We start from the raw sequence: 27,515 nt of genomic DNA on the forward strand, positions 1-27,515 counted from the left end.
GAGATGTGAGAACGCCACCCATCTAGAAGTTATCTAACCTCTGGATAAGTGACAACTGTTTCCATCCAGTATAACCTTTAAGAATAAGGAAACAGCAAACATACAAAATGGGAAGTGCTGAAGATCAAACATGATTTCCAGAACGAAAAATTCTGTAGTTGTTAAAGTGTATCTATGTAAGGGTGAATAATTATTCCTACTGCCACTGCCTATATTTTATGATGTATTTTCCCTAAATGTGTGTCTGAACAGGTAAAACAGCTAGTGACGCATGTCCTGTTGCAATCTGCAGTAATACATATCACTGCCACTTTAAGCCTTAGATTGCCTTTGGTCACATGCTTTTAGTTGGGCTTCGCCCTGTGGATTGCTGTTACAAGCTCTCTAACGCAAAGCCTCTTCTGTACAGTTCACAGTCTACCTCCCTAGTCAGACACACGTACACATCAAGACATTGTGTGACCGGTTAAAAGGACAATCCGACATCTACGTGGGCATCAATAAAGAACGGTAAGCAGCTAATTAGCTGAAGACTATACAGTACGAAGATTTTTTTTTATTTTATATAAATAAAGTTGAATCACTAATGAAAAGCTATGAAAAATATTTGTACTTTGCATTTCAGTTCTTCACCATTTTTCAAATCTTTGCTTTATGCTCGGGAAGGAGAACATAAATTGGCTGATATGTCAAAACAAATGATCAAGAAAGGCGAGACTTGTGCTACTGCATTTAGCTCAAGTGGATGAGTTAATACAACTGTAATAAAATGTCACTTGTGACAACCATTAGGTCAGCTTCTAGATACAAACAAAATGTTCCTATTCACTGACAGCAAGAAGTCTTAAAATGGCTAGTGACACAATAATTGCTCATATCAAATGTACCAGGAAAAGTAGCAATATGAATAGAATTACAATATCAATATTGTTACTTCCCCACATAAAATGGCAAGTGTCTAAGACAAAGAACATATCTTGTACTCTTTTAATTTTTTTTATTTTGCCAGAATTCTGTCACATTTTACTAAGTATATCTCGCAAAGTGCTTGAAAGACATGCTTGTTTTATTTGTGAAACTCATCCAATTTTTTCCTTGTTTTGCAATTGATAAACAATATTATGGTATGACTAAACAAACTTAAAGGGGTTGTCCGGCCGTAGCGTACAAGTCTGCAGTCAGTCTATGTGACTGCAGACTTGTGAATCCTCACAGCGCGCACACTGCGCACTGTGGTATTTCTCCAGTGCTGGGATTCGTAGGTGTGTGTTACAGCAAGTAATAATAATAATAGTATATAGTATACTCGGCCGAGCACCAAGTATTTATAGCGTGCTTGGGCTTTAAGTTTTCGTCGCTCCGTGAACATGGTTTGCAACTGTTTGACAGATTTAATTCATGTGAGGAATGCCTGTTTTTCCAGCATTCCTCACATGTATTAAATCTGTCAAACAGTTGCAAACCATGTTCACGGAGCGACGAAAACTTAAAGCCCGAGCACGCTATAAATAGTCAGTGCTCGGCCGAGTATACTCGGCGAAAGGGTTAACAAAACATACTCGCTCATCACTAATTGCTTAGTGTGAATCGTGCCTCGAGGTAAATAACTTTGAGAAGACCTGAAAAGATGTAGTAAAGAAACAGATAAAGCTGCAAAGGGCTATTGAAGCAGTGAATCAAAACCGAAAATCTAGGTAATTCCTATTACTTGCAACTGTACATTGTAATTTACATTTAATTTAATTTGCAACCTGCACTGTTATTTATTTTTTACAAATGTTTTCATAATATTATTCATAAATTTAGGATAGAAATTTACAGAAGGTTTAATCACAGCGTTATTCAATTTTAGTGCTTGTTCACACGTTTTTTTTTTTTTGCCACTTTATTTTCAATGCATGTAAATCTGGAAAATCCCAATAACACATTCCAAGTCCATTATTATTCACTGGCAGCCAGTGCCAATGCGTTGTCACTGGGCGATGTGCTCTTTGGTACCAGTTTATTTATAAAGAGGTTGTTATATTTTACAAATGATTATCTCTGAGGTTGTAGCAATATGATCTCTGTGTATGTGGCTTATCCACCTGTCACTTGTTACCAAGCAACCAACCTGTAGAACTGGTTTTTACTTACTTAGATTATTACGTCTGGAAGGCTTATGTAATACTGTGAAATATTGTATTGTCTTGTCAATGAATGTACAATTCCCAGCAGCAAATATGTGTATAGTGCACTAGATGGATGGTCGGGATACCAGATATGCATCTAATAATGTGTGTAAAGCGCTACGGAATATGTTAGCGCTATATAAAAATAAAGATTATTATTATATTATTATTATTATTATTATTATCTCTGCACATGATCAGACAAAACATGTCAGAAAGCAACAGGACACAGTTTAATATTTTTTTTATGCTCTCCTTTTTTATTTTATGATTTAAAACACCTTCCTGCCAATCCTCCTCATATCGCTGTTTAGGAACTAGTTGAATTCCTTAATACATAAATTCCATAAAACAATGATGCTGAAGTATCTTTTCTTAGAACACTGCATTTTTCTGTTCCTCTGCCCCCTGGAAATTTATGATGAAATTGACAGACAACTGCAAGCTTTTAAGCAACAGTAATATATTAAATTTTAATACATTACTATCCGCAATATGCAGCAACAGCATTTCAAGATTAATACATTTTTACGTGTCCTGCCTACAAGTGACATAAGTGCAGCTTTTCAATTCTTAAACAAGGTTAGCGCTACACAAACTGTATACAGCACATTCATACTGATGATGTGCATGTAACCTGCTAAGGTTCCACAATGTCAAATTAAAGAGGTTTTCACCATTTTGATATTGAGAGGTTATCAATATCAGATCGGTGGGTGCCCCACATCAAGCACCCACACACATTAGCTGTTTGAAGTGCCAGTGGGGTTGCCAGATGTTAGACACTCCCTGATCTGATATTGGGGACCTATCCCAAGGATAGGCCATTAGTATCAAACTGGTGAAAATCCCCTTTAAACTACACTCCTCAACATTGAAATTGTAACACCAAGAAGGCAAAGTTATGGAATTATTTAAATCAAAGGGTCGATATGCAGTTTCTGAGGCAAAGCCAACAAATGTCAAAAAATTGTGTGATGTAGTCAAAGCATCCCGAGCTGGAATAACAGTTGAAAGGTGCCAGAAGTTGGTTGACTCTATGCAACATAGATGTAAAGCAGTTCTAAAAAAAACTCTGGGTATACAAATAAATATTAGGTTATTGATTCACAAGAATGCTAAATCCTCAAAAAAAGAGAGTACATATTGTGAGTTTGTAAAGACAAATGCAGACACTGCTATTTTTTAGGACAGCCCAATGTTCATTTTTTGTTATTTTCATGTCTCTTCATGTTTTGAATTAGAAAACAGTGTGCAATGTTCCCAATGTATGGAAATAAAAACTAGTATAAAGATTTTGTGCTTAACTCATGTTTTTGAACACACTGCTATTGTTTTGAACACTATTGTATATGCCTAGGCTTGCTATCAATGAGGTTATTAATGGTTGTCTAAAGAATGAAGGTCTATCCATTTCGGTGATGAGTCCTGGTTTTGTCTTGAACACAATGATAGCTGGAGATTTGTCTGCAGACAATGTAGGCAACACCATGAGGGAATGTCATATTGGTCCTACTCTTGGCATTATCATGTGGGGTTGCGTAATGTATGGTAGTCAGACCTCTCTAGTCTTCATTTCAGGTTCACTAACAGCTCAGCCTTACATTAATTTGAGGTGTTTGAAGCAGCGGTACAACCATTTTTCCAAAGTGTCCCAGTAGACATTTTTCAATGTTAGGCCACATGTCACTCATGCTCCCGTGAGCAGCCTGTGTGACCTAAATGTGCTACCATGGCCTGCAGCGTGTTTGGACTTATCTCCCATTGAGCACATCTGGGATGTCATTGGTCGACAATTACCTTTATTTTCTTTAGCATTAATTTTTGAGTTTTCGCCTTTACTTAAGATTCTCTCACCCCTTATTTTTACTAATTGCTAATAGGAAAGTCCATGTAAAAATTGCCAGCAGTTTTACGTATTTTTAATGGGTTTCTGTATATATGTTTTTAATGGTGCTTAGTATTTAGAATAATATTGAGGGGACATTTATACGAAAGTTTTCAAAATTATATTGGAAACCCAACGCCATAAGTTACTGTATATTTATACACATTTTCATATTTGACTATATGTTATAGACTTATCAAACAAATTATCTTATTTTGAGGACAATCTCAAGCTAAGTAGAATATTGATGTTAAATTACCCTATCTAGTACTCCTGATGAATCTTGTTAAAGAAAGGGGAAACACGTTGAGTTATGTGGTAATAAAGTAATAATAATTTACAGACAGGACCTTCAGTGTTTTTCACTCACACACCACCTCCTCATCTCGCCCCCTATCTGTCGGTGTCCCCCAAGGTTCAGTCCTAGGACCTCTGCTCTTCTCAATCTACACCCTCGGCCTGGGACAGCTCATAGAGTTCCACGGCTTTCAGTATCATCTCTATGCTGACGACACACAGATTTACCTCTCTGGACCTGATATTACCTCCTTACTAACTAGAATCCCACTGTCTGTCTGCTATGTCATCTTTCTTCTCTGCTAGATTTCTAAAACTTAACATGGATAAAACAGAGTTCATCATCTTTCCCCCATCTCACTCAGCACCCCCACCTGATTTATCCATCAAAATCAATGGCTGTCCACTTTCCCCAGTCCCACAAGCTCGCTGCCTCGGGGTAACCCTGGACTCTAACCTCTCATTCAAACCACATATCCAAGCCCTTTCCACTTCCTGTCGACTCCAACTCAAAAACATCTCCTGGATCCGAACATTCATCAACCATGAATCTACAAAAACACTAGTGCACACCCTCATCATCTCCTCGACTACTGCAACCTCTTGCTCTGTGGCCTCCCCTTTAACACTCTCGCACCCCTCAAATCTATGCTAAACTCTGCTGCCCAACTAATCCACCTGTCCCCCTGCTATTTCCCGGCCTCTTCTCTCTATCAAATGCTTCACTGGCTTCCCATTGCCCAGAGACTCCAGTTCAAAACCCTAACCACAGCATACAAAAAACCCATCCACAACCTGTCTCCTCCATATATCTGTGACCTAGTCTCCCAGTACATACCTGCACGCAACCTACAATCCTCACAAGATCTCCTTCTCTACTCCCCTCTTATCTCCTCTTCCCACAATTGCATACAAGATTTCTCCCGTGCATCTCCCCTACTCTGGAACTTTCTACCCCAAAGCATCAGACTCTCGCCTACCGTGGAAACCTTCAAAAGGAACCTTAAGACCTACCTCTTCCGACAAACCTACAACCTGCAGTAACCATCGCTCCACCACACCGCTGCATGACCAGCTCTGCCCTCACCTACAGTATCCTCACCCATCCCTTGTAGACTGTGAGCCCTCGCGGGCAGGGTCCTCTCCCTTCCTGTACCAGTTTGCTGTTGCGTTTTTGTTCAAGATTTTTGTAATTGTTTTTGCTATGTATACCCCCTTTTTCACATGTAAAGCTCCATGGAATAAATGGCGCTATAATAATAAATAATAATAATAGTAATAATGATGTATGAGCAACATGGTAAATAAGAGCATAAAACAATGTCTCAATGTGGTGTTATGCATTTATCATTTTGACTAATGTAAACAACATGATAACAATGATGTTATACTGGCGACATTATTATGGTAACCAGTTTTGGATTGTGATATGCATGCACTATATTTGATTAGGTTTGTCGCTATTTAATTTATTATGGTCTTGTGTCAGACAATAATTGTTTGCCAGCACATATATTTCTACATTAATTGTGGTGTTTTTCCATAATGCTTATGGCAGCTAGACTTTTACTTGAATGAGCACCTAGCACTTTATTTGTTGGTATACTTGTTTGACATTGTGTGTATACCATGTTATTAATATATCATTGATCCTATTTGTTCTCTCTGAGTATTAGGGCTTAACAGGGCCAAGAGAGTCAGTCGTCGGTGAACGGGGGGCTCCATTTGTGCAAGATTGTAGGTGCCAACCTCTGCTGTAAGGCAAGGTTGTAGTAGTCCCTCATTAGGGTGAGACATAGTCCCCGTGCCATTTCCAATCTTCCTTTAAATTTATGTCTGACATCAATCAATAGTATGACCAGCTCATATATTTTGATCTTGGAAATAACATTCCTAAAGTTATAGATGGTAGCCTTGTTAGTGTTTTTATTTGCACTTAGCACTTTATTGTGTTGCTACACTAGTGTAATATTTGGTGTTTGGTATATGTTTGCTGTAACATTTTTTACTTCCTGAAAAATAGGTCCTAATAGGGCAAGGAGGGACAGCCGCCGGTGAGCAGGGCCGCCATTTGCGCAGTCCTTTAGAGTGCCAACCTCCGCGGTAAGGCAGGGTGATGATAGTGATTCTACAGGGTGAGACACAGTTCCCCTGTAATTATTATCCTGAGTTAAGAAGTTTGGATATGGTTCTAGTTTTTATGGTTGATTTTAATGGCTAGTTATATTTTAGTATATTTTACTAAAGTGCAGAGCTGTTTATGGTGAAACATTCATTTAGTTGATATCTGTACTACATTACTTAAGTAATACTGTGATTTTTTTTTACTATACATTAGTAGCATTTTAGATCAAAATTAATGCTACTAAAATACTCCAAAATACTAAATCTGGTCTAATGAAAGATGACTTTAATAAATCTAGTATATATGCATTTTTTTATTTTAAAAATGTGTTTTTTTATTGCCACAGATAACCAATGTCAAGAGAAGACCAAGAGGCTCAAGAGGATGAACTATTAGCCCTTACCAGTATATACTCTGAAGATGAATTTAGAAGGGTCGACGCTGCTCCTGAGGGGGAAATTCAAATATGTCTAGAGTTACCTTCAGATTTTTTAATACACATAAAAAGTGAGTAAGAAATTTGAAATGGGGGATATAGCTTTTCTTGTAAACTCTGCACTTAGAGCAATGAAAGCGCGGTAGTGAATCAATTCGGCAGCATTGAGTTGTAAACGATTTGTTCAGAACAAGTTCGCTAACAGATTCTCAGCAAAGCCCCCCTGATACACATTTGCTAGCTATCAGTCAAATGATCCTTAGCTTCTTCCATTTTTCCATACACAGGAATGCTTGGCTGAGCGTTCCTGTGTTCTTTGAGAGAGCAGCTGCCAGACTCCTCCAAAAGAACCAAAAGGCAAAGGATCTACCATTGGAAATCCAATGTGCCGGATCTTTTCTCCCCTGACACTATCTGTTCAGGCAGATTTGGAAGGCCCCATAAATATTAAACTGTTAGCTGATATTAGCAGGTGTGGGTGACTTTAATCTAATGTGTACTGGGCCTTGTTCTGCAGCTAGGAATAGACAATGCAACACTAAGGTTATAAAAGGAAAACTGTGCAAAGTTTTTAATGGAATCCAACTGCAAAAATAATTTTAAGACAAAAATACAAATAAATATAAAAGTGATCTGAAGGTGTCCATATCTTTTTAGCTCCCAACTTTCACAATATTATCAATGATCTGCAACAGATTGCCCCAAATCTACCACATGCCACTTATATCACTCACAATGCCTCTTTTGATGGTCACTACACTTGATATGACTGTGACAATAATTTATGCCAGCCTTTAGACTCCTCATCTTGTATAAACCTAGCCAGCACTTACCCCCTGTAGACGAGAATAATTGTGTTTGAAGTGTTGCTTTTGCATCCACATGTTAGGACGAAAGTACATGTCAGTATAGTGCCGCTGGTGCTAATGCCCTGAGATGCGACTGGTGTGGGTTCCACGCACCTACTGATATCATTTCTTGAGTTTACTAAATAACATGTAAATAAGATTTGAAATGTGTATTGAAAAGAAGAGTAGAAAAATAGTAATTAAGTAATATAAATGAACAAGCAGATGTCTGATGGTTGTATAGTTTAAATGAGGAAGGTTTGTAACCTAAATTAGTATACAGTAGTGTTCAAAATAATAGCAGTGTGTTCAAAAACATGAGTTAAGCCCAAAATCTTTATACTAGTTTTTATTTCCATACATTGGGAACATTGCACACAGTTTTCTAATTCAAAACATGAAGAGAAATGTATATAATTTTTAACTACTTTACAGAAAATAACAAAAATTGAACATTGGGCTGTTCTAAAAAATAGCAGTGTCTGCTTTTGTCTTTACAAACTCACAATATGTACTCTCTTTTTTTGAGGATTTAGCATTCCTGTGAATCACTAACCTAATATTTAGTTGTATACCCACAGTTTTTTAGAACTGCTTCACATCTATGTTGCATAGAGTCAACCAACTTCTTGCACCTGTCAACTGTTATTCCAGCCCAGGATTCTTTGACTACATCACACAATTTTTTGACATTTGTTGGTTTTTCCTCAGAAATGGCATTTTTTTATCCCACCCCAAAAGGGTTCGGATTAAGGTCCGGGGATTGGGCTGGCCACTCCATAACCTCAATTTTGTTGGACTGAAACCAAGATTTTGCTTTTTTACTGGTGTGTTTAGGGTCGTTGTCTTGTTGAAACACCCATTTCAAGGGCATATCCTCTTCAGCGTAAGGCAACATGACCTCTTCAAGTATTTTAATATATGCAAACTGGTCCATGATCCCTGGTATGCGGTAAATAGGTCCAGCACCATAGTAAGAAAAACATGCCCATATCATGATGCTTGCACTACCATGCTTCACTGTCTTCAGAGTGTACTGTGGCTTGAATGCAGAGTTTGGGGGTCGCCTGACGAACTGCCTGCAGCTCATGGACCCAAAAAGAACAATTTTACTTTCATCAGTCCACAAAATGTTTCTCCATTTCTCTTTAGGCCAGTTGATGTGTTCTTTTGCAAATTGTATCCACTTCAGTACATGTATTTCTTTTAACAGTGGGACTTTGCGGGGACTTTTTGATAAGAGATTAGCTTCACACAGGCGTCTTCTAACTGTCACAGTACTGACAGGTAACTTGAGACTGTCTTTGTTCATCCTGGAGCTGATCATTGGCTGAACCTTTGCCATTATGGCTATTCTTTGATCCATTCGAATGGTGGTCTTCCGTTTTCTTCCACGTCTCTCTGGCTTGCTTTACATTTTAAAGCACTGGAGATCACTTTAGCTGAAGAGCCTATCATTGTCTACACTTCTTTATAAGTTTTACCCTCTTCAATCAACTTTTTAATGAAAGTACGCTGTTTTTCTGAACAATGTCTCAAATTACCCATATTTCTCCAGCTTTCAAGGAGGAATTCATGTACAACATGTGCTGGCTTCACCCTTAAATAAGGGCCACCTGATTCACCCCTGTTTCTTCACAGAATGATTGACGTCACTAATTGAACTCCACACTGCTATTATTTTGAACCCCCCCCCCTTTCAATTAATTATTCAAATACACAGACTCAAAAACCTGCAGATCATGAATGCTGAGTCTGTTGGTTTTCTTACATTCTACTGCACCAACTGGTAAATTGTTTGACATGTGATAATATAATTCATACCAAAAACAGTGATTAATCTGGCTAGTCATATTGGACTGCTATTGTTTTCAACACGACTGTACAGCTTTGTTCTTTATACGCCACATACGCCATATACATTACATTTAGGAAGATGAATGAAATATGGTTCTGTCATATATTCTAGAATTTAAATGCTAAAAATATTTTTGCTCTTATTTTTTATCAAGGCAACAGTGCAACAAACTGTCTTGCAGACGACTTTGAGAACACCGTGTCCTTCCTGCCACCAATTTTGCTGAACTTTGAACTTCCCCCAGATTACCCATCCGCTGCACCCCCAAACTTCACACTAAGCTGCAAGTGGCTTTCACCAAGACAGGTTACTTTTCATTTATTATACAAACAAGCTATTTATATTATTGGCTGGGTTTATATTCTTGGGTGGGCTCTTAGGCCTCCTAAAAGCAGAGTTTCTATAGGAGAATACATCCATAATTCATCATGCGTTGGAACTTACAACTCCAACTTCTTTTAAAAAAAAAGTACTCTGATCGTTGGGAATAAAATAAGTTTTGTTGTGATTTGTGACTTTATCAGTTTTTCAATTGGAATCATCTAAAAAATCCTTCCATGCTGCTGTTACATACTTGTTATAGCACTTTCTGCTCTTTCCATTTTCTCTCAGAACACCAGTCTGAACTGTATAATATTGGCAGGGCTGATTTTAACTTTTCTGCTGCTTGAGGCGAAAATTTAATTGGCGCCCCCTTGTCGTTGCCGCCACCACCACATCCTGTCCAACACAAAAAAATCCACCTGAAGCAGTGAATTGAGTAGCGCATGATCAGATATTTTTTTGATGACGCTCTGTTCGAATCGCATGACTTCTGCTGGTGAATTCATTCATTCCCTGGCTGGTGAATTCATTCATTCACTGGCTTGGCTGGTGAATTCATTCATTCACCGCCTGTTGAATGCTGATGGTATCACTGCAATCCATGTGGTGACAGTAGGTATGTATCACTGATTTTGTTATTTTTTGACAAATCCAAAGGGGACAACTTTACATTTAGCCCAGGCAACCCTTTTAACCCCTACAAAGTTGATATCAGCTGCTGACATGAGGGTCTGATATTACTGCTATACATGCAGCTTAATTCTGTAGGGCTGCCCCTCTTTTTACCAGTAGCATAATAATAAATCATTCACCCCCCCAGTTTACAATCACATATTTCCTGGTAGTAATTAACTCCTCCACCGTTATGTAATAACTTATTATAATAAATCAATAAAATCATTATTTTGCTTATTTTTATCTAACTTTTTATTTTTATTATTTAATAAAGGAATAATTAAACACAACTAACTGCACACTCCTGTTACATAGTGGTATAATAGAGGCCCCTCTCTCAGAAATCACCAACCTCTTCCAAGCACAAGATCTAGAGCACTACTGTGTGCCACACACACAATGGCAGCAGCAGTGTGTACTGTCCGTCAGGAGAGTTCTTCAAAATATTCAGTCTCAGGCGGTGCATCACAAGCTGACACATTACACATTTGTACATTATGTGTACATATACATAGTACAAACACATATCCAAGCATATAAAAAATATGCACATACACATAACACATGCATACACACAATGACATCCTTGTGATGCACTTATTCAGATGATTTTTTTGCTTGTTCATTCATAGATGTAGCAGCCAATACATTTTACTCTTACATAAGCCTCACTACACAAGGTTTTGCTTTTTTACTAAACAAGCTGCTGTTTTTTTATATGCCATTTTGCCATAAAAGAAAAAGAGAGTTTTGACATAAAAAAGTAAAAAGGGAAAATTATGGAAATAATAATAATAGTATAGCATAACTCTGTCTTTCAATATCAGTCCATTAAATGCATAAAATAGTGGAATTGCGGGCTGGTGTACTAGAAAATAATCCTGCATAGATACACTCCTCAAGATTAAAATTGCAACACCATGAGAAGTCATGGTATTATGAAAATCACAGGATGGATAGACATCTTAATGATGTGCAAATGATCAAGAAATGGAAACAAAATGTTTAAAACATCTTGATTTATTCAGTATCGAGTATGAGTGTCACATGTGGAAGTAAATGCACTTACATGCCTTGGCATGCTATCAATGAGGTTATTAATGATTGTGTGAGGAGTGTTCTGCCACGTTTAATGCAACTGACCATGCAAATAATCAAGATCCGCTGCTGGCATCCCCCTTTCTAATTGTTTACCAATGATATTGTAGATGTGCTTGATGGGAGACAAGTCCAGAGGTGTTGCAGGCCATGGCAGCACATTTAAGCCCCGGAAGCTGCTTACAGTAGCATGAACAACACATGGGTTGACATTGTTATGTTGATAAAACGGCTCCTGAGACACTTTCATGTTCCCTTGTGAAGGCCTATTCATCGTATTGGTCATATTGTCTCCAGACTATTTCCAACTATCATTGCATTCAAAACAAAAGCGGGACTCATCTCTTTAGAGGATAGACCTCCATTCCAGCCTCCATGGCCGTCTTCCCCTGCATCATAATATCCTTTGAAAGTGTGGATGTGAGGTCAATGAAGAAGCCTTCAAAATGCAACATTACATGGGGAAGTGGTATAATGTGAGCGATGGCACAATGTATGGGAGCCGGACCCCTTTAGTCTTCATTCCAGGTACACTAACAGCTTGACCTGGAACCAGTGGTACGGCCACTTCACCAAAGTACTCCAGGAACTGTTTTTCACATTGATAACGCCATGCCGCATGTTTGCCGTGCTACTGTGATCAGGTTGTGAAACCTGTGTTATCTTGACCTGCAGCGTATCCAGACATGTCTCGTATCGAGCACATTTGGGATGTTAATGATCGACCGTTGCAAAGGGATCTGCTGGCAGCGGTTCTTCATGATTTGACAATTGCATTCAGTATAGCATAACATTTCTCAACCATTAATATCCTCATTGATACTATGCCTAGGCTTATAAGTGCATGTATTTCTGCTTGTGGCGCTCAGACTCGATACTGAATAGATTGAGATGTTTTGAAAACTTCATTTTCATGTTTTCATCTTTTGCACATCATTAACATATCTATCGATTCTGTGATTTCCATAATTCCACAAGTTTTTCTTCTGGGTGTTGCAATTTTCAGTGTTGAGGAGTGAAGGAACACCAAATTGACTTCACACAGATCATCAGGATACTTGTATATCCACTTGAGGGTCACTTTCTCTTAATACTGGGCATTTAAATGACTGAGTAAATGAATGTCAACTAGCAAACACTTCATTCTCTGAAGTTTTATGGAAATAACACAATTGGTAATTGATTTGAAGCTGCCAGCCAAGGATGCAGAAAGGTTGGGATCACTTGGGGAAAAAACTCAAAATAAGTCCCTTGTCTACACTACCCTTTGCTCGACAAGTGAAGAACATGCTTACCCATATTTTATGGTTCTATGAATGTCTACAAACCTTGGCATCTGCAAAGTTTGCCAGGTTCTGAGGCTTGTCCTGTTGCACAAGAGCTAGGTATATAGTAACTGACTGGTGGGACTTCCCAATTTGCTTTTTTGATGACCTGCAGAGCCTCGCAAGCATGTGCCAATGAAAGCAGAGAAAGAAAGAGGAAAACTTTCTACAGCGTTCACTCGATACTGGACTGTGATGTGCGGTAAAAAATCGCCCACAGCCCAGTCAATCAGGGAGAGTGACCGCAGCCTGCATGACATTGGGTCACCCCTCGGTGATGCAACCTCAACATCTAGAACCCGGAAGTTGACGTGATATCACTAGATATCAGCCACAACTGCAGCCGGGGGTTACGTGATTGTCACCGAGCGAGCAGAGATAGCGCCACTCACAGGCAAATATGATAAAAGAATGTATTTGAAAAAATACTTATTTCAATGCTTTAAAGTGATGTGAACAATAAAGATTGTAGTGGACCACCTCTTTAATATTATATTTGTACTTATTTTGCTTATTTTTATCCAACTTTTTATTTTTATTATTTCAGCTCACTCTGTTATGTCAGCACTTAGATGATCTATGGGAAGAGAACAGGGGATGTGTTGTCTTGTTCTCATGGATTCAGTTTCTGAAGGAGGAGACACTTGATTACTTGAATATAAAATCCCCATATGAAATTGAGCTGTCTAGCAATGGTTTACAGAACTGGATGCAACCCCCGGAAAAAACCCCTGCTGATGGGTTCTTATTGGAAAGAGGATCATTTGACAAACGGGCCATACAGGACGTGCAGTCAGTGTCTGCCCTGATCAAATACATCTTGGTCTTCAGTGAAGCTCAGGAGAAGAAGGTTTTTGATAGTAAACCCTTCTTGTGCAATATCTGTTTTATGGAGAAGCTGGGCAGTGAGTGCACCCACTTTAAGGACTGCCAGCATGTGTACTGTAACAGCTGTCTCAAAGACTACTTTGAAATACAGATTAAAGACGGACAAGTTCATGCACTAAACTGTCCTGAACCAGAGTGCACGTCTGTTGCAACACCAGCTCAGGTAAGTGAGGGCTCGCTGAAGTGCTTTGGAGCGTTTTAGTAAAAATTTGCATTTTATACCTTGTATAGCTTTACTACAGATAAAGTAGCCTTAGGCTGTGTGCCCACTATGCGTTTTCCAAGCGTTTCTGCTGCAGAATTTCCGCAGCATAAACGCTTGGGAAACGCTTGGTAATCCGCCCCCCATGGTCCCCAGTGACAAGCCGCAATGTCAATGCCCATGCTGCGGATTTTTCCGCAGCGTTTATGCTGCGCTCAAAAATCCGCAGCATGTCCATTAATTTTGTGGACACAGCGTAATCACCGCCATTGACTTGTATTGAAACGCATAATATCCGTGTCAGTACATTTGTACACACGGATATTATGCGTTTCTATGTGCGGATGGTACCCAAGTCTGGAGGAGAGGAGACTCTCTTCCAGACCCGGGTACCATAGAAACGGTAAAAAAAAGAATTTAAAATAAAAAATAAAGTCTATACTCACCTTCCGATGTCCTCCCCGGTGTTTTGTCTGCTCTGTCCGGTCTCTAGCATTGCTCGCGCTGTTGTGACGGACCTGCCATGATGTCACTGAGTCATGTGACCCATTACATGGCTCAATGACGTCACCGCAGGTCCTTCACAACAGCGCGAGCCGCCCAACACACCGGACGCAGCGGAGATAACACCGGGAGGACAACGGAAGGGGAGTATAAACTTTATTTTTTTATTTTTTACCATTCTTATTCTTTTTTTTTAAGTAACTTGGTCACACTACTATGCCGGTTGCATGGATTTATATAGTGTGACCAAGTAGTCAAGCACTTTTCCAAGTGATGTTAAAATCGCTTGGAAAAGCGCTTGATAACCCTCATGCTGAAATGCATGCAAAGACGCTTGACAAACGCTTCTACCTGGCGGGAAAAACACATGTAAAAAACGCATGCGTTTTTCCTGCCAGGGAGAAGCGTAAAAAATATGCAGCATTTCTGCATCGTGGGCACTTAGCCTTAGGCTTAGTGCCCACGATGCAGAAATGAAGCAGAAATTTTCCTGAGCATTTCTGCATCTCCTTGGCAGAAAAACGCATGCGTATTTGACGCGTATTTGCCATGCGTTTTTCCAATGCATTGTATAGGCAAATACGCATGCAGAAACGCACAAGAATTGCTCATGTCCGTATTTTTTTTGTGAGTAAAATCTGTGCAGAAAAAATACGGACCATGTGCACAGAACTTGCAGAATGTCATAGGAAGTCATGGGATAAGGTATGCAATGCGTTTCTGGAGCGTTTACGCGCTGCAAATACGCACCAAAATACGCACCAAAAACGCATCGTGGCCACACAGCCTTAGGTTAAGTTCCAGCAATGAGGTTCTGCTGCATATTTTGTCTGTCAGTGTCTTCGAGCTCCAGCAAAGTGGATGGAATTTACAGAAATCTCGTGCCCACTGTGTTTCTTTTTTAACACAGCATAAACTAACCTGCGGTGCGTGTTTCAAATCCGCAACAAGTCAATATCTCTTGACGATACTCTGAGTTTTAGGTGTGGATTTTCCTAGTAGAATTTCATTAGAAGCAGAAAATCTGGTGGTAAAAGTTGCATATGTGTTTTTAGTGCATTTCCGCTACGGAAAAGCACTAAAGACATTTGTAATCCGCACCTGATTGTATCAATAAAGTTTTGTTAAAGCCAGATACCAGGAAGTATAAAAAAAACCAATCAGCTTCATTTAAAACACGACATACTAAAAAGAGAAAAAAAACGCATTGTCAAAAATACGGTAAAAACTCACGAAAAACCCCGCAAGTAACCTAATTTACTTAATAGCTGCAGAAATGCTGCAGAAGATCTGCAACATCAAAACCTCACCAAATACTCATCATGGGAACATAGCCAAAGCTGTCAAAATTTAGCCCCACTGTTCACCCTCCACGTTTCTAACCTTTTTTAATTCTAGCCTGAACTGGGAACCACTAAGTCTAGATTACTATATAGACACTATTAAAAGAGTGTTCCAGTGAATATTGTCTTTTAATGTCAAACTACTTTAAAATAATAAGAGAAGTTACATTACAAGATCCATTATGGATTAAATTAGATATGTTTTTGCCTTCCTAATAAAAGCTTGACCAAATTAGGTCAAGGACTTCTACCTTTTACTCTGGGTTTCAAAGAACCCTAATGTTCTACCGGGGTTGGGCTGAGCCTAAAATTGGGACTAATATTAGTTTTATAACAGTGTTCTGCAGACCAGATATGTCTATATTGGACAGATTCTCACCAGTGACGTTCTCTCTGATTGTTGTCATTCATTTTACATTTTCTTTTCCATTCAGCCAAATCGCCTTGACCTCTCCGTCCATCCATGACTTATGCCTGCAAAATGTAACACAGAGACAGCTTTGGTTTACTGCTTTTCCAGGACAATCCTCAGATTCCCCCACTTTTGCACAAACCATATAGTGCTATAGCCAGTGACTTCAACAATAATAATGTCCCTTATGTGCCCTGTCTAGTAGTAGTACCCTCCATTTGTGCAACACAATAACAGTGTCCCCACTGTGCCCTATACAATAATAACGTTCCCTCACAGTAATAATGCTCCCCTGTGCTTCCTTATAATAATAATAATAATAATCCCCCTTGACCCTTTATAATAATAATGACCCCATACCTCCTTAAAATAATACAAACACCACATGTGCTTTATTATAATTATAATGGCTCCTGTGCTTCCCCTATAATGAGAACAATCTCCCAGTGTGCCTCCTTACAATAAGAAGGGCACACCTCCCCACTTTTTAAGACATGGAGAGAGATATATATTGCTGTCCTTACTGAACCCCTTTGTGGTGTTCTCACCTGCTATGATACCCTTTCCATGGCCCCCGTAGAAGTATGATGCCCCAAAAATGCCCCCCCCACACAATGATGTTCCCACATTCCTCCACCTATATAATGGTCACCACAGCCTCCCCCACAGAGTATAAAGGCCCTCCCAGACCACCATACAGTATGATGATCCCCCAAAGCCGCCCATACAGTATAATGATCTCTCCACAGCACCCGATACAGTATTATGGTCACACCACAGCCCACCATAGCATGATGGACCACTTATAGCCTACAATATATTATGATTGTCTTCCAACAGCCCATCATGCAGTATGATGGTCTCCTTACACAATGTGAGGGTCACCAGAGCCCACAAAAAAAAATAAATCTTATACTCACCATATTCAGGCTCCCCGTCTACCTCAGCTGCTGTTTCCTCTTTTATCCTGTCTCGCAGTGATATGTACGATGCAGTGATGCTGACCGATGTCCTCAGAGGACACCAAAATTGTCAACAGTTTGCAACCGCTGTGGCTCATGGCGGGACCACCCCATCTTGCATTTGCCTTAATTGCCCGATGGCCAGTCCGGCTCTGCAGTGCACACAGAAGACTTTCAGGCCCTATACACAACAGATACAGCAGCCGATTGTTCGGCACCTGACTTCACCATGCACAAGAGTGACTCCTGACAGCTGCTTATCTCACCAACAATAAAAGGTTCAGCAGTCCAAATTTGGACATGCTAGATCCTTATCTCCCCTGATATCATCTGACAAGAGAGAGTCAGGAGGAATATAAATTATACTAACAGCCAAACCCGTGGTTTGGCAAATGTTAGTTTTGTGTGTAATGGTACATTATGGATAGAATATATACCCCAATGCTTTTGTTGACAATTTCTGCATGAAACTGGAACAGTCCTCACCCTCTGCTTCCCATAAGATTAATATTAACTATGTGAGATATCTCCTCCAAATCAGTCAACTTGGCTATGTCACGATTCCACCACTCAGTGTGTCTTGGATGTAGTGACTGACAGCTCAGCTGTCCAATCTAGTGCAGGGCGGTGCTGAACTGTTTGTATTTTGAGTGACAGCTCTGCCGTCAAATCTGAGACTGGAGGGTGCTGAGCTTCCTTCAGGTGTTCCCTGTTCCTAATAATTACTCAGCTACTTAACTAAGCTGTCTGTCCCAGATAGCTGCCAGTCATAGCTTTTAGCTCTGTGTAGCTAGTCCTCTGTACCTTGCACTCTGAATACTGACATTCTAATATTTTGTTGCCGGATCTTGTATTTGCCTATTGACTACCCGTTTGTATTACTCCTTTTGTCTTGACACACTCTGACCTTGGAATTCTGACTCTGGATTGTGACCTGACTACGCCTTTTGCCTTATCCCTTTTTATATGACAACCCATCTTGTTATCTGACCCCGGACCTCTTGACTACCCAAGCCTCACAGCTTGTCCGTGACAATTGACTTGCGTCACAAGCTATATATAGTGGTGTGAAAAAGTCTTTGCCCCCTTCCTGATTTCTTATTCTTTTGCATGTTTGTCTCACTTAAATGTTTCAGATCACAAAACAAATTTAAATATTAGACAAAGATAACACAAGTAAACAAAAAATTAAGTTTTTAGATGAAGTCCCCTTCCTTAATTTATGTTTTAACTGTGGTTTATCACATCTTTGGGAAGCTGAGTTCAATTTCCCTAGCCACACACAGGCCTGATTACTGCCACACCTGTTCTCAGTCAAGAAATCGCTTAAATAAGACCTGCCTGACAAAGTGAAGTAGACCAAAAGATCCTCAAAAGCTAGACATCATACTGCGATATAAAGAAATTCAGGAACTAATGAGAAACAAAGTAATTGAGATCTATCAGTCTGGAAAAGGTTATGAAGCCATTTCTAATGCTTTGGGACTCCAGTGAACCACAGTGAGAACCATTATCCACAAATGGCGAAAACATGGAACAGTGGTGAGCCTTCCCAGGAGTGGCTGGCCGACCAAAATTACCCCAAGAGCGCACTGACAACTCATCCAAGAGGTCACAAAAGACCCCGCAACAACATCCAAAGTACTGCAGGGCTCACTTGCCTCAGTTAAGATCAGTGTTCATGACTCCACTATAAGAAAGAGACTGGGCAAAAATGGAATGCGTGGCAGAGTTACAAGACAAAAACCACTGCTGAGCAAAAAGAAAATAAGGGTCGTTTCAGTTTTGCCAGAAAAAATCTTGATGATCGTCGAGACTTTTGAGAGAATACTCTGTGGAATGACGAGACAAAGTTGAACTTTTTGGAAGGTGTATGTCCCATTACATCTGGAGAAGAAGTAACACAGCATTTCAGAAAAGGAACATCAGACCAACAGTAAAATATGGTTGTGATAGTGTGATGGTCTGGGGCTGTTTTGCCGCTTCAGGACCTAGAAGACCTGCTGTGGAAAATGGAACCATGAATTCTGTTGTCTACCAAAAAATTCTGAAGGAGTATGTCCGGCCATCTGTTTGTGACCTCAATCTGAAGCACACATGGGTTATGCAGCAGGACAATGATCCAAAACACACAAGCAAGTCCACCTCTGAATGGCTTAAGAAAAACAAAATTAAGACTTTGGAGTGGCTTAGTCAAAGTCCTGACTTTAATCTGATTGAGATGCTGTGGTATGACCTTAAAAAGGCGGTTCATGCTCGGAAACCCTCCAATGTGGCTGAATTACAGCAATTTTGCAAAGATGAGTGGGCCAAATTGCTCCAGAGTGTTGTAAAAGACTCATTGCCAGTTATTGCAAACACTTGATTGCAGTTGTTGCTGCTAAGGGTGGCCCAACCAGATATTAGGTTTAGGGGCAATCACTTTTTCACACAGCGTCCTGTAGGTTTGGATTTCTTTTTCCCTTAATAATAAAGACCTTCATTTAAAAACTGCATTTGGTGTCTGCTTGTGTTATCTCTGTCTAATATTTAAATTTGCTTTGTGATCTGAAAAATTTAAGTGTGACAGGCATCCCAAAGAATAAGAAATCAGGAAGGGGGCAAATACTTTTTCACACCACTGTAGCTACTTCTATTCTTTGCCAGACTTTGGATTTGCTTAGATAGGGAAGTAACTTTGACCTCCAGATATTTCAGCCTTATCTACACCAGTGCTTCTCAATCTGTAAGACTGGCCTCACCAGTGAAGTCCCCCCCCATCCTTAGTTGTTGGTGACGATCAGCTGAGAAGGCATTATTCACAGAAGTGATATAAGCTGCACAGTCTTTTTTTTAACTTTAGAAATCTCAAGTTTAGCCATATATTTGACATCCTTGAAATATTTTGTACTTATTTTAACCCCTTCCCTACTAGGCTATTTTTGTTTTATTTTTTTCCTCAACTTCTTCCAAGAGCCTTAAATTTCTATTGTTCCATCCACATAGGTGTATGAGGGCTTGTTTTCTGCAGGACAAGCTATAGTGGAATCCAGTTTTGGGCTCCACATTTTAAAAAGGATATTCAGAAGTTAGTCAGTTCAATGGAGGGCAACTAGATTATTACAAGGGATGGAAGGCCTCTCATATGATGAGAGGTTGAAAAAGTTGAGCTTGTTTAGCTTAGAAAAATGACGCCTCAGAGGGGATCTCATTTATATGTATAAATATATGTGTGGTCAGTACAAAGGACTGGCACATGATTTATTCCTCCCAAAGACCATACTAAGGACCAGTGGACACTCATTACGGGTGGAAGAAAGGAAATAGGGGAAACACGAAAGGTGAATGGTAACAATTGCTTGTATTGTACATCAATGTAATAAATAGGGTAATCACATAATGCTGAATGAACCAGTCACCAACCAGTACACAGAAGTCTATTAAGTACATAGGTGTGTGTGAACAAATGATACAAGGGTCCTGATTTGGAAGGACATTTTGTATGGGAAAAAAAAGGGGGATAGTTAGATAAGGGAGGTGAGGCGATAGGCCAGTCTAAAGAAATGCGTTTTAGGGCACGCTTAAAACTGTGGGTATTGGGGATTAATCGAAGAGTCCTGGGTAGTCCATTCCAAAGAATTGGCGCAGCACATGAGAAGTCTTGGAGACAGGAGTGGAAGGTTTGGATTATTGAGGATGTTAATCTTAGGTTATTAGCAGTACAAAATACAAAGGTTCTGGAAATGATGGCTCTTTGCCCCCCAAAAGAAATTCTGCAAATTCTACGCTCCCAAATCCAAATGTCCCCTCCCTTCACTTCACTTCCCTCTCACTTGAAGGGGGATTCTGCTCTTCTAGCCCTTGGTGCTCTGTATATGGAGTTCGCAAACTACTCTAGGAAAATCTGTGCTCCAGGAGGCAAATAGCTCTCATTCCCTCCAGAGTCTCGCTGTGTGGCTAAGCAGTACTGCACAGGTACATTTGGCGTATTTCTACATTCAGCAGAAATTGTGGAACAAATTTTGGTACCATTTTTACCCATTTCCCAGTATGAAAATCTGACCCCTAGATGAATTCATTGAGAGGTGTAGTTTGTAAAATGAGGTCACTTATGGGAGGTTCTGCTGTTTTGGCACCTCAGTGGATCTCACAGTGAGTCATGGCACCCTCAACCAGTCCAGCAAAATCTGAACTCCAGCATGGCGATTCTTCCCTTCTGAGCTTTGCACTGTGCCTCAAAATAAGTTTTCAACCACATATGGGGTATCGGTGTACTCAGGAGAAATTACACAACAAATTTTGGGGTCCATTTTCTCCTGCTATCCTTGTGAAAATGAAAAAATTTGGGGCTAAAACAACATTTTTGTGGGAAAAATATATTTTTTCATTTTCACAGATCAACATTGTAAAATTCAGTGATGCACCTGACCACACATCTAGATAAATTCCTTGAGGGGTCTAGTTTCCAAAATGGGGTCACTTGTGGGCAGTTTCTAGTGTTTAGGCACATAAGGGGCTCTCCAAAAGTGACATGACACCCGCAGACCATTCCATCAAAATCTGCATTCCAAAATGTCACTCCTTCCTTTCTGAGCCCTGCCATACGCCCAAACAGTAGTTTTCCCCCACATATGGGGCATCTACGTACACAAGAGAAATTGCACAACAGATTTTGGGGTCCATTTTCTCCTATTTCCCTTGTGAAAATAAAAAATTTGGGGCTAAAAGAACATTTTTGTGTGAAAAATTTGATTTTTTATTTTTTTATTTTCACGACTCAACATTATAAACTTCTGTGAAGCATCTAGAGGTTCAAGGTGCTCAGCACACATCTAGATAAGTTCCTTGAGGGGTCTAGTTTCCAAAATGGGATCACTTGTGGGGGGTTAACACTCTTTAGGCACATCAGGGGCTTTCCAAATGCAACATGGCATCTGTTATGATCTGCTACAAGCACTAAGGAAAGACAGGAGATCTATCCCTACAATAGAACTAAACTGGATCCCTACGATGTAACGGGGAACCTGATCCTGCGATCAGACCCGCTAAAGTCCTCAGCTAGTCTGTACGAAGACCTATAGATGCAAGGGAGGGATCCCTACAAGAACTAGGGACTGGGATAAAGTTGGACACCTCCTAGCAGAAATTGTAGCAGTAAAAGACAAACGCACAACATAGAACATAGAGGTCAGAAGACCTAGCAAAACCAGCAGAGAAAGGTAACAGAGCACCAAGCTAGCTCAAGAGTAGTATTTACAATGAAGTCCAGCAAGGCCAGGAGGGCGGAGCCGGATTAAATAGGCAAAAAAGGTCATGTGACCAGCAAACTAGAAAAAAACCAACAGGAGAGTTCTAACAGTACCCCCTCTTCTAAGATTTCTCCGGATCCCCTAGGCCCGGGCTTATCAGGAAACCTCCTGTGAAACGCTCTGACAAGTCTGGAAGCAGAAACATCATCCTCCCTCACCCATGAGTTATCCTCGGGTCCGAAACCCTTCCAAGCGACGAGATACTGCAAACTCCCTCTATACCATCTAGAATTTAGGATGTGGGAAATTTCATATTCCCCGTCCTCCACCACCGGAGGAACAGTGGCAGAGGCGTCACCAACCGACACATCAGCTCTTTTCAACAGAGAAACATGAAACACCGGATTAATCTTCCAGGAGGTAGGAACCTCCAACCTAACAGCAGATTGGTTAACTATCTGAAGCACCTTAAAGGGCCCTACAAACTTGGGACCCAATTTTTTAGAAGGAATCCTCAATCGCAGATTCTTAGAGGACAACCAAACCATGTCACCAATAGCAAATTAAACCTTTTGCCGTTTCCTATCAAAGTACCTCTTAGATTTTTTGTTAGCCTCCTGAAGATTATCACGCACATCCGTCCAAACTCTCTCCAAATCACCGGAAAAACTCTCCTCTTCAGGCACAGCCGATACCAATTTGGAGAAAGACCCAAAAGACGGATGTCTCCCAGAACAACAAAAAAAAGGCGAACACCCATCAGAAGAGGATGTATGGTTGTTAAGAGCAAATTCAGCAAGTGGCAGAAACTCAGACCACCCCTCTTGATTGTCTGCCACAAAGCAACGCAAGAACTGCTCAACATCCTGATTCTTCCTTTCTGTCTGGCCATTAGACTCAGGATGATATTCGGATGAAAACGACAAATGAACTCCCAACCTGTCACAAAAGGCACGCCAAAAACGAGCCACGAACTGAGGTCCCCTATCAGAAACAATGTCAGTAGGAACGCCATGTAGTCTGACAATTTCCTTGACAAAGGCCTTAGCGAGTGTCTTAGCGCAAAGCAGTTTGATGAAGGTAACCAAGTGACACATCTTGCTAAAACGGTCCACGACCACCCAGATGACCGTGAAACCTTCAGAAGGGGGAAGGTCAGTAATAAAGTCCATAGCCAGATGTGTCCAAGGTGCATTAGGAACCTCCAGAGGGCAAAGCAATCCCGCAGCAGGAGCATGCGAAGACTTAGATCTAGCACACACAGTACATTGACGCACCCACTTAATGACTTCCTTCTGCCATCCAGGCCACCAAAAACTGCGACCCACAAGTCCCTTGGTCTCAGAAATTCCTGGATGACCTGCCCACCGAGACTCATGACACTCAACAAACAAATCTCTCCTAAATGTCCTAGGCACAAACAACCTCCCATGGGGAGTGTTAGATGGGGCATTCTCCTGAGCTTTAAAAATCTCATCCTCCAAAACGGAGTCCAAAGCAGCAATCACAACACCTTCTTGTAAAATGCTCTCCTCCTCCTCCTCAGCACTAACCATGGGAGAAGAGCTGCGAGACAAAGCATCCGCTTTAACATTCTTGGTACCCAGGATGTAAGTAACGGAAAAATTAAACCGCGAGAAAAAAAGTGTCCACCTAGCCTGACAGGCATTCAAGCGCTTGGCAGCATCAAGATAGATCAGATTTTTATGATCAGTGAAAACCTAAATGGGAAATTCAGCACCTTCCAAGAGATGACGCCAGTGTTCAAATGCGAGTTTAATAGCCAGCAATTCCCTATTACCAATATCGTAATTAAATTCAGTCTCAGAAAAATTTTTTGAAAAAAAGGCACAGGGATGTACTCCATCCTTGCTTTCCTGAGACAACACCGCACCGACCCCCACAGAAGAAGCATCCACCTCAACCAAAAACTGCTTAGTCACATCAGGCTGCATAAGGATGGGGGCAGAGCTGAACCTCTCCTTTAGAAACACAAAAGCTTCAATGGCCTCAGAAGTCCACTGAACCGCATTAGCACCTTTCCTGGTGAGATCGGTCAGCGGTTTGACAAAATAGAATTTTTTTTTATGAATTTTCTGTAATAATTGGCGAAACCCAAAAACCTCTGTATCGATTTCAAACCAATAGGCATAGGCCATTCCTGCACAGCTTGAACTTTAACCGGGTCCATCTCAAAACCTTCACTGGAGATAATGTAACCCAAAAAACTAATTCTCTGTACAGCGAACTCACATTTCTCTAGCTTAGCAAAAAGCGAATTGTCCATTAATAACTGTAAAACCTCACGTACGCTCCGCCAATGAGACTCCAGATCAGGCGAATAAATCAGAATGTCATCCAAATACACAACCACATTTTTGCCGATCAAAGGTCTAAGGATGTCATTAATAAGATTCTGAAAAATGCTGGAGCATTGGTAAGACCAAAAGGCATAACCAGATTCTCAAAATGACCCACAGGAGTGTTAAAAGCAGTCTTCCATTCATCACCCTCCTTCATGCGCAACAAATTGTATGCCCCCCTGAGATCAATTTTAGAGAACCACTTGGCCCCCACTAACTGGTTTAACAAATCAGGAATCAATGGCAGTGGGTAAGGATTGCGTACAGTAATTTTTATTAATCTCACGAAAGTCCAGACAAGGACGTAAACCGCCATCTTTTTTGTTTACAAAAAAAAATCCAACAGCCACAGGAGACTTGAAAGGCCTAATGTGACCAGCGGCCAAGCTTGTCTGTATGTATTCCTCCAAAGCCTTTCTCTCAGGAATAGTAAGATTAAATAAACTACTTTTAGGAAGAGTCGCTCCAGGGACAAATTCAATGGTACAATCATAGTCTCTATGGGGAGGCAAAATTTGTGACTCCTCCTCAGAAAAAACTCTCCAAAAATCCTGAATAGGTACAGGTAATTCCCCTTTTTCCACCGCAGCAATACGTCCGTTACAACACTTGTCATAACATTTAGGGCTCCAGGACTTAATTTCATTGGTAGACCAATCCAGTACAGGATTGTGCAATTTTAACCAGGGCAACCCCAAAATTACTGGAGAAGGCAAATTATTTAATACTACCAAATCCAAATTCTCTTGATGAATACCATTAATAGTGAGGGGAAATTCACAGACCTTGTGAGTAACACTCTTCAAGGGAGAGCCATCAACAGAAACCACAGCAATAGGGGATGACAAAGGTTTAGGTTTTAATTTAAGTTTTTCCAAGAATCCCCCATCAATCACATTCAGAGTAGAACCACAATCCACAAATACCCGAAATTCAATTAATTCTTCCTGAGCAGCGGTAGTAGCAGATAGGAATACTCCCTTAGTATTTAAACAGGCTATACGTGCATGACTGACCATTTTTTTTCTTTGTTCATACCAAGCACACAGTTCTTAATAAAATGACCAGAATTTCCGCAATAAAAGCACAAACCTCCGGAAAGCCTGCGGTCTTTTTCCTGAGAGCGGGGTGCCATCACCCCAGTCTCCATCGGCTCTCCTTTGTCCGCACAGACCCTCTCAAAACTCGGAGCTGACATGGCAGAGGATTTACTCTCATTAACCCTTGCACGCAGTCTCCTGTCCACCCGTATAGCTAATTGCATTGCCTCCTGCAAGTTTCCAGGTGTGGGATAAGCAATCAGCAAATCCTTAACCCTTTCACCTAGCCCTGCAAGAAACAAACTTTTCAAAGCTGAATCGTTCCACCCCACCTGGGCAGACCACCGATGGAATTGAGAACAATATTTTTCCACATTACCTGATCCCTGCCTCAGACGTCTCAATTCTGACTCAGCAGATGAGACACGATCAGGATCATCGTACAACAAACCCAAAGCAGAAAAAAAACTATCCACTGATCTAAAGCACGGATCACTAGGTTGGAGAGAAAAGGCCCATCCCTGAGGATCTTTGCGCAAAAGTGACATTATGAACCCTATGCGCTGTGATTCATCACCAGAGGATCTGGGTCTTAAACAAAAATACAATAAACAAGCATTTTTAAAAGAAAAAAAATCTTGTTGTTCACCAAAAAATAGATCAGGCAGACGTACCTTTGGCTCCACAAAATGTGCTCCAGAACAGCTACTCACGTGTTGTTGGAGCTCGGCCACCTCCAGAGAGAGTCCCTGCAAGCGTTGAGCCAAATCTTGAACCGAGACCATGATGGAAACAGGAGGTCTTTCCTTAGAGAAATTTTTTTTTTTGGGCTGGACTTACTGTTATGATCTGCTACAAGCACTAAGGAAAGACAGGAGATCTGTCCCTACAATAGAACTAAACTGGATCCCTACGATGTAACGGGGAACCTGATCCTGCGATCAGACCCGCTGAAGTCCTCAGCTAGTCTGTACGAAGACCTATAGATGCAAGGGAGGGATCCCTACAAGAACTAGGGACTGGGATAAAGTTGGACACCTCCTAGCAGAAATTGTAGCAGTAAAAGACAAACACACAACATAGAACATAGAGGTCAGAAGACCTAGCAAAACCAACAGAGAAAGGTAACAGAGCACCAAGCTAGCTCAAGAGTAGTAATTACAATGAAGTCCAGCAAGGCCAGGAGGGCGGAGCCGGATTAAATAGGCAAAAAAGGTCATGTGACCAGCAAACTAGAAAAAAACCAACAGGAGAGTTCTAGCAGCATCTGCCTAATGATTACAGCAAATTTTGCATTAAAAAAGTCAAATGGTGCTCCTTCAGGGAACCTAAACAATAGTTTTCATCTACATAGGGTATCGGCATACTCAGGAGAAATTGCATATCAAATTGTACTGTGGATTTTCTCTTGTTACCCTTGTGAAAATAAAAAAATTGTGGCTAAAAGAACATTTTTGTTGGAAAAATGTGATTTTTTTATTTGCACAGTTCAAAGTTATTAACTTCTGTGAAGCACTTGCGGGTTCAA

The 27,515-nt window shown here is 40.5% G+C and overlaps 1 protein-coding gene across 2 annotated transcripts in view; it reads left to right on the forward strand.

The window, feature by feature from the left end:
- Positions 1–330: 330 nt before the first annotated feature.
- Positions 331–27,515, forward strand: part of LOC141165556 (E3 ubiquitin-protein ligase RNF14-like) — a 65,582-nt gene continuing 38,397 nt past the window's right edge. The window contains exons 1-4 of one of the 2 annotated variants that reach the window (XM_073651250.1): positions 331–510; positions 6,828–6,988; positions 9,778–9,929; positions 13,593–14,096. In XM_073651250.1, the coding sequence (XP_073507351.1) occupies positions 6,835–6,988; positions 9,778–9,929; positions 13,593–14,096 (810 nt within the window). In that variant the 5' untranslated portion in view covers positions 331–510; positions 6,828–6,834. The remainder of the gene's footprint in view (positions 511–6,827; positions 6,989–9,777; positions 9,930–13,592; positions 14,097–27,515) is intronic. The other variant, XM_073651251.1, reaches the window with a different exon arrangement.

This window comes from Phyllobates terribilis, unplaced genomic scaffold (genome assembly GCF_046119375.1).
Source record: "Phyllobates terribilis strain yellow unplaced genomic scaffold, ASM4611937v1 Scaffold_11__3_contigs__length_659146591, whole genome shotgun sequence".
Lineage (NCBI taxonomy): Eukaryota > Metazoa > Chordata > Amphibia > Anura > Dendrobatidae > Phyllobates > Phyllobates terribilis.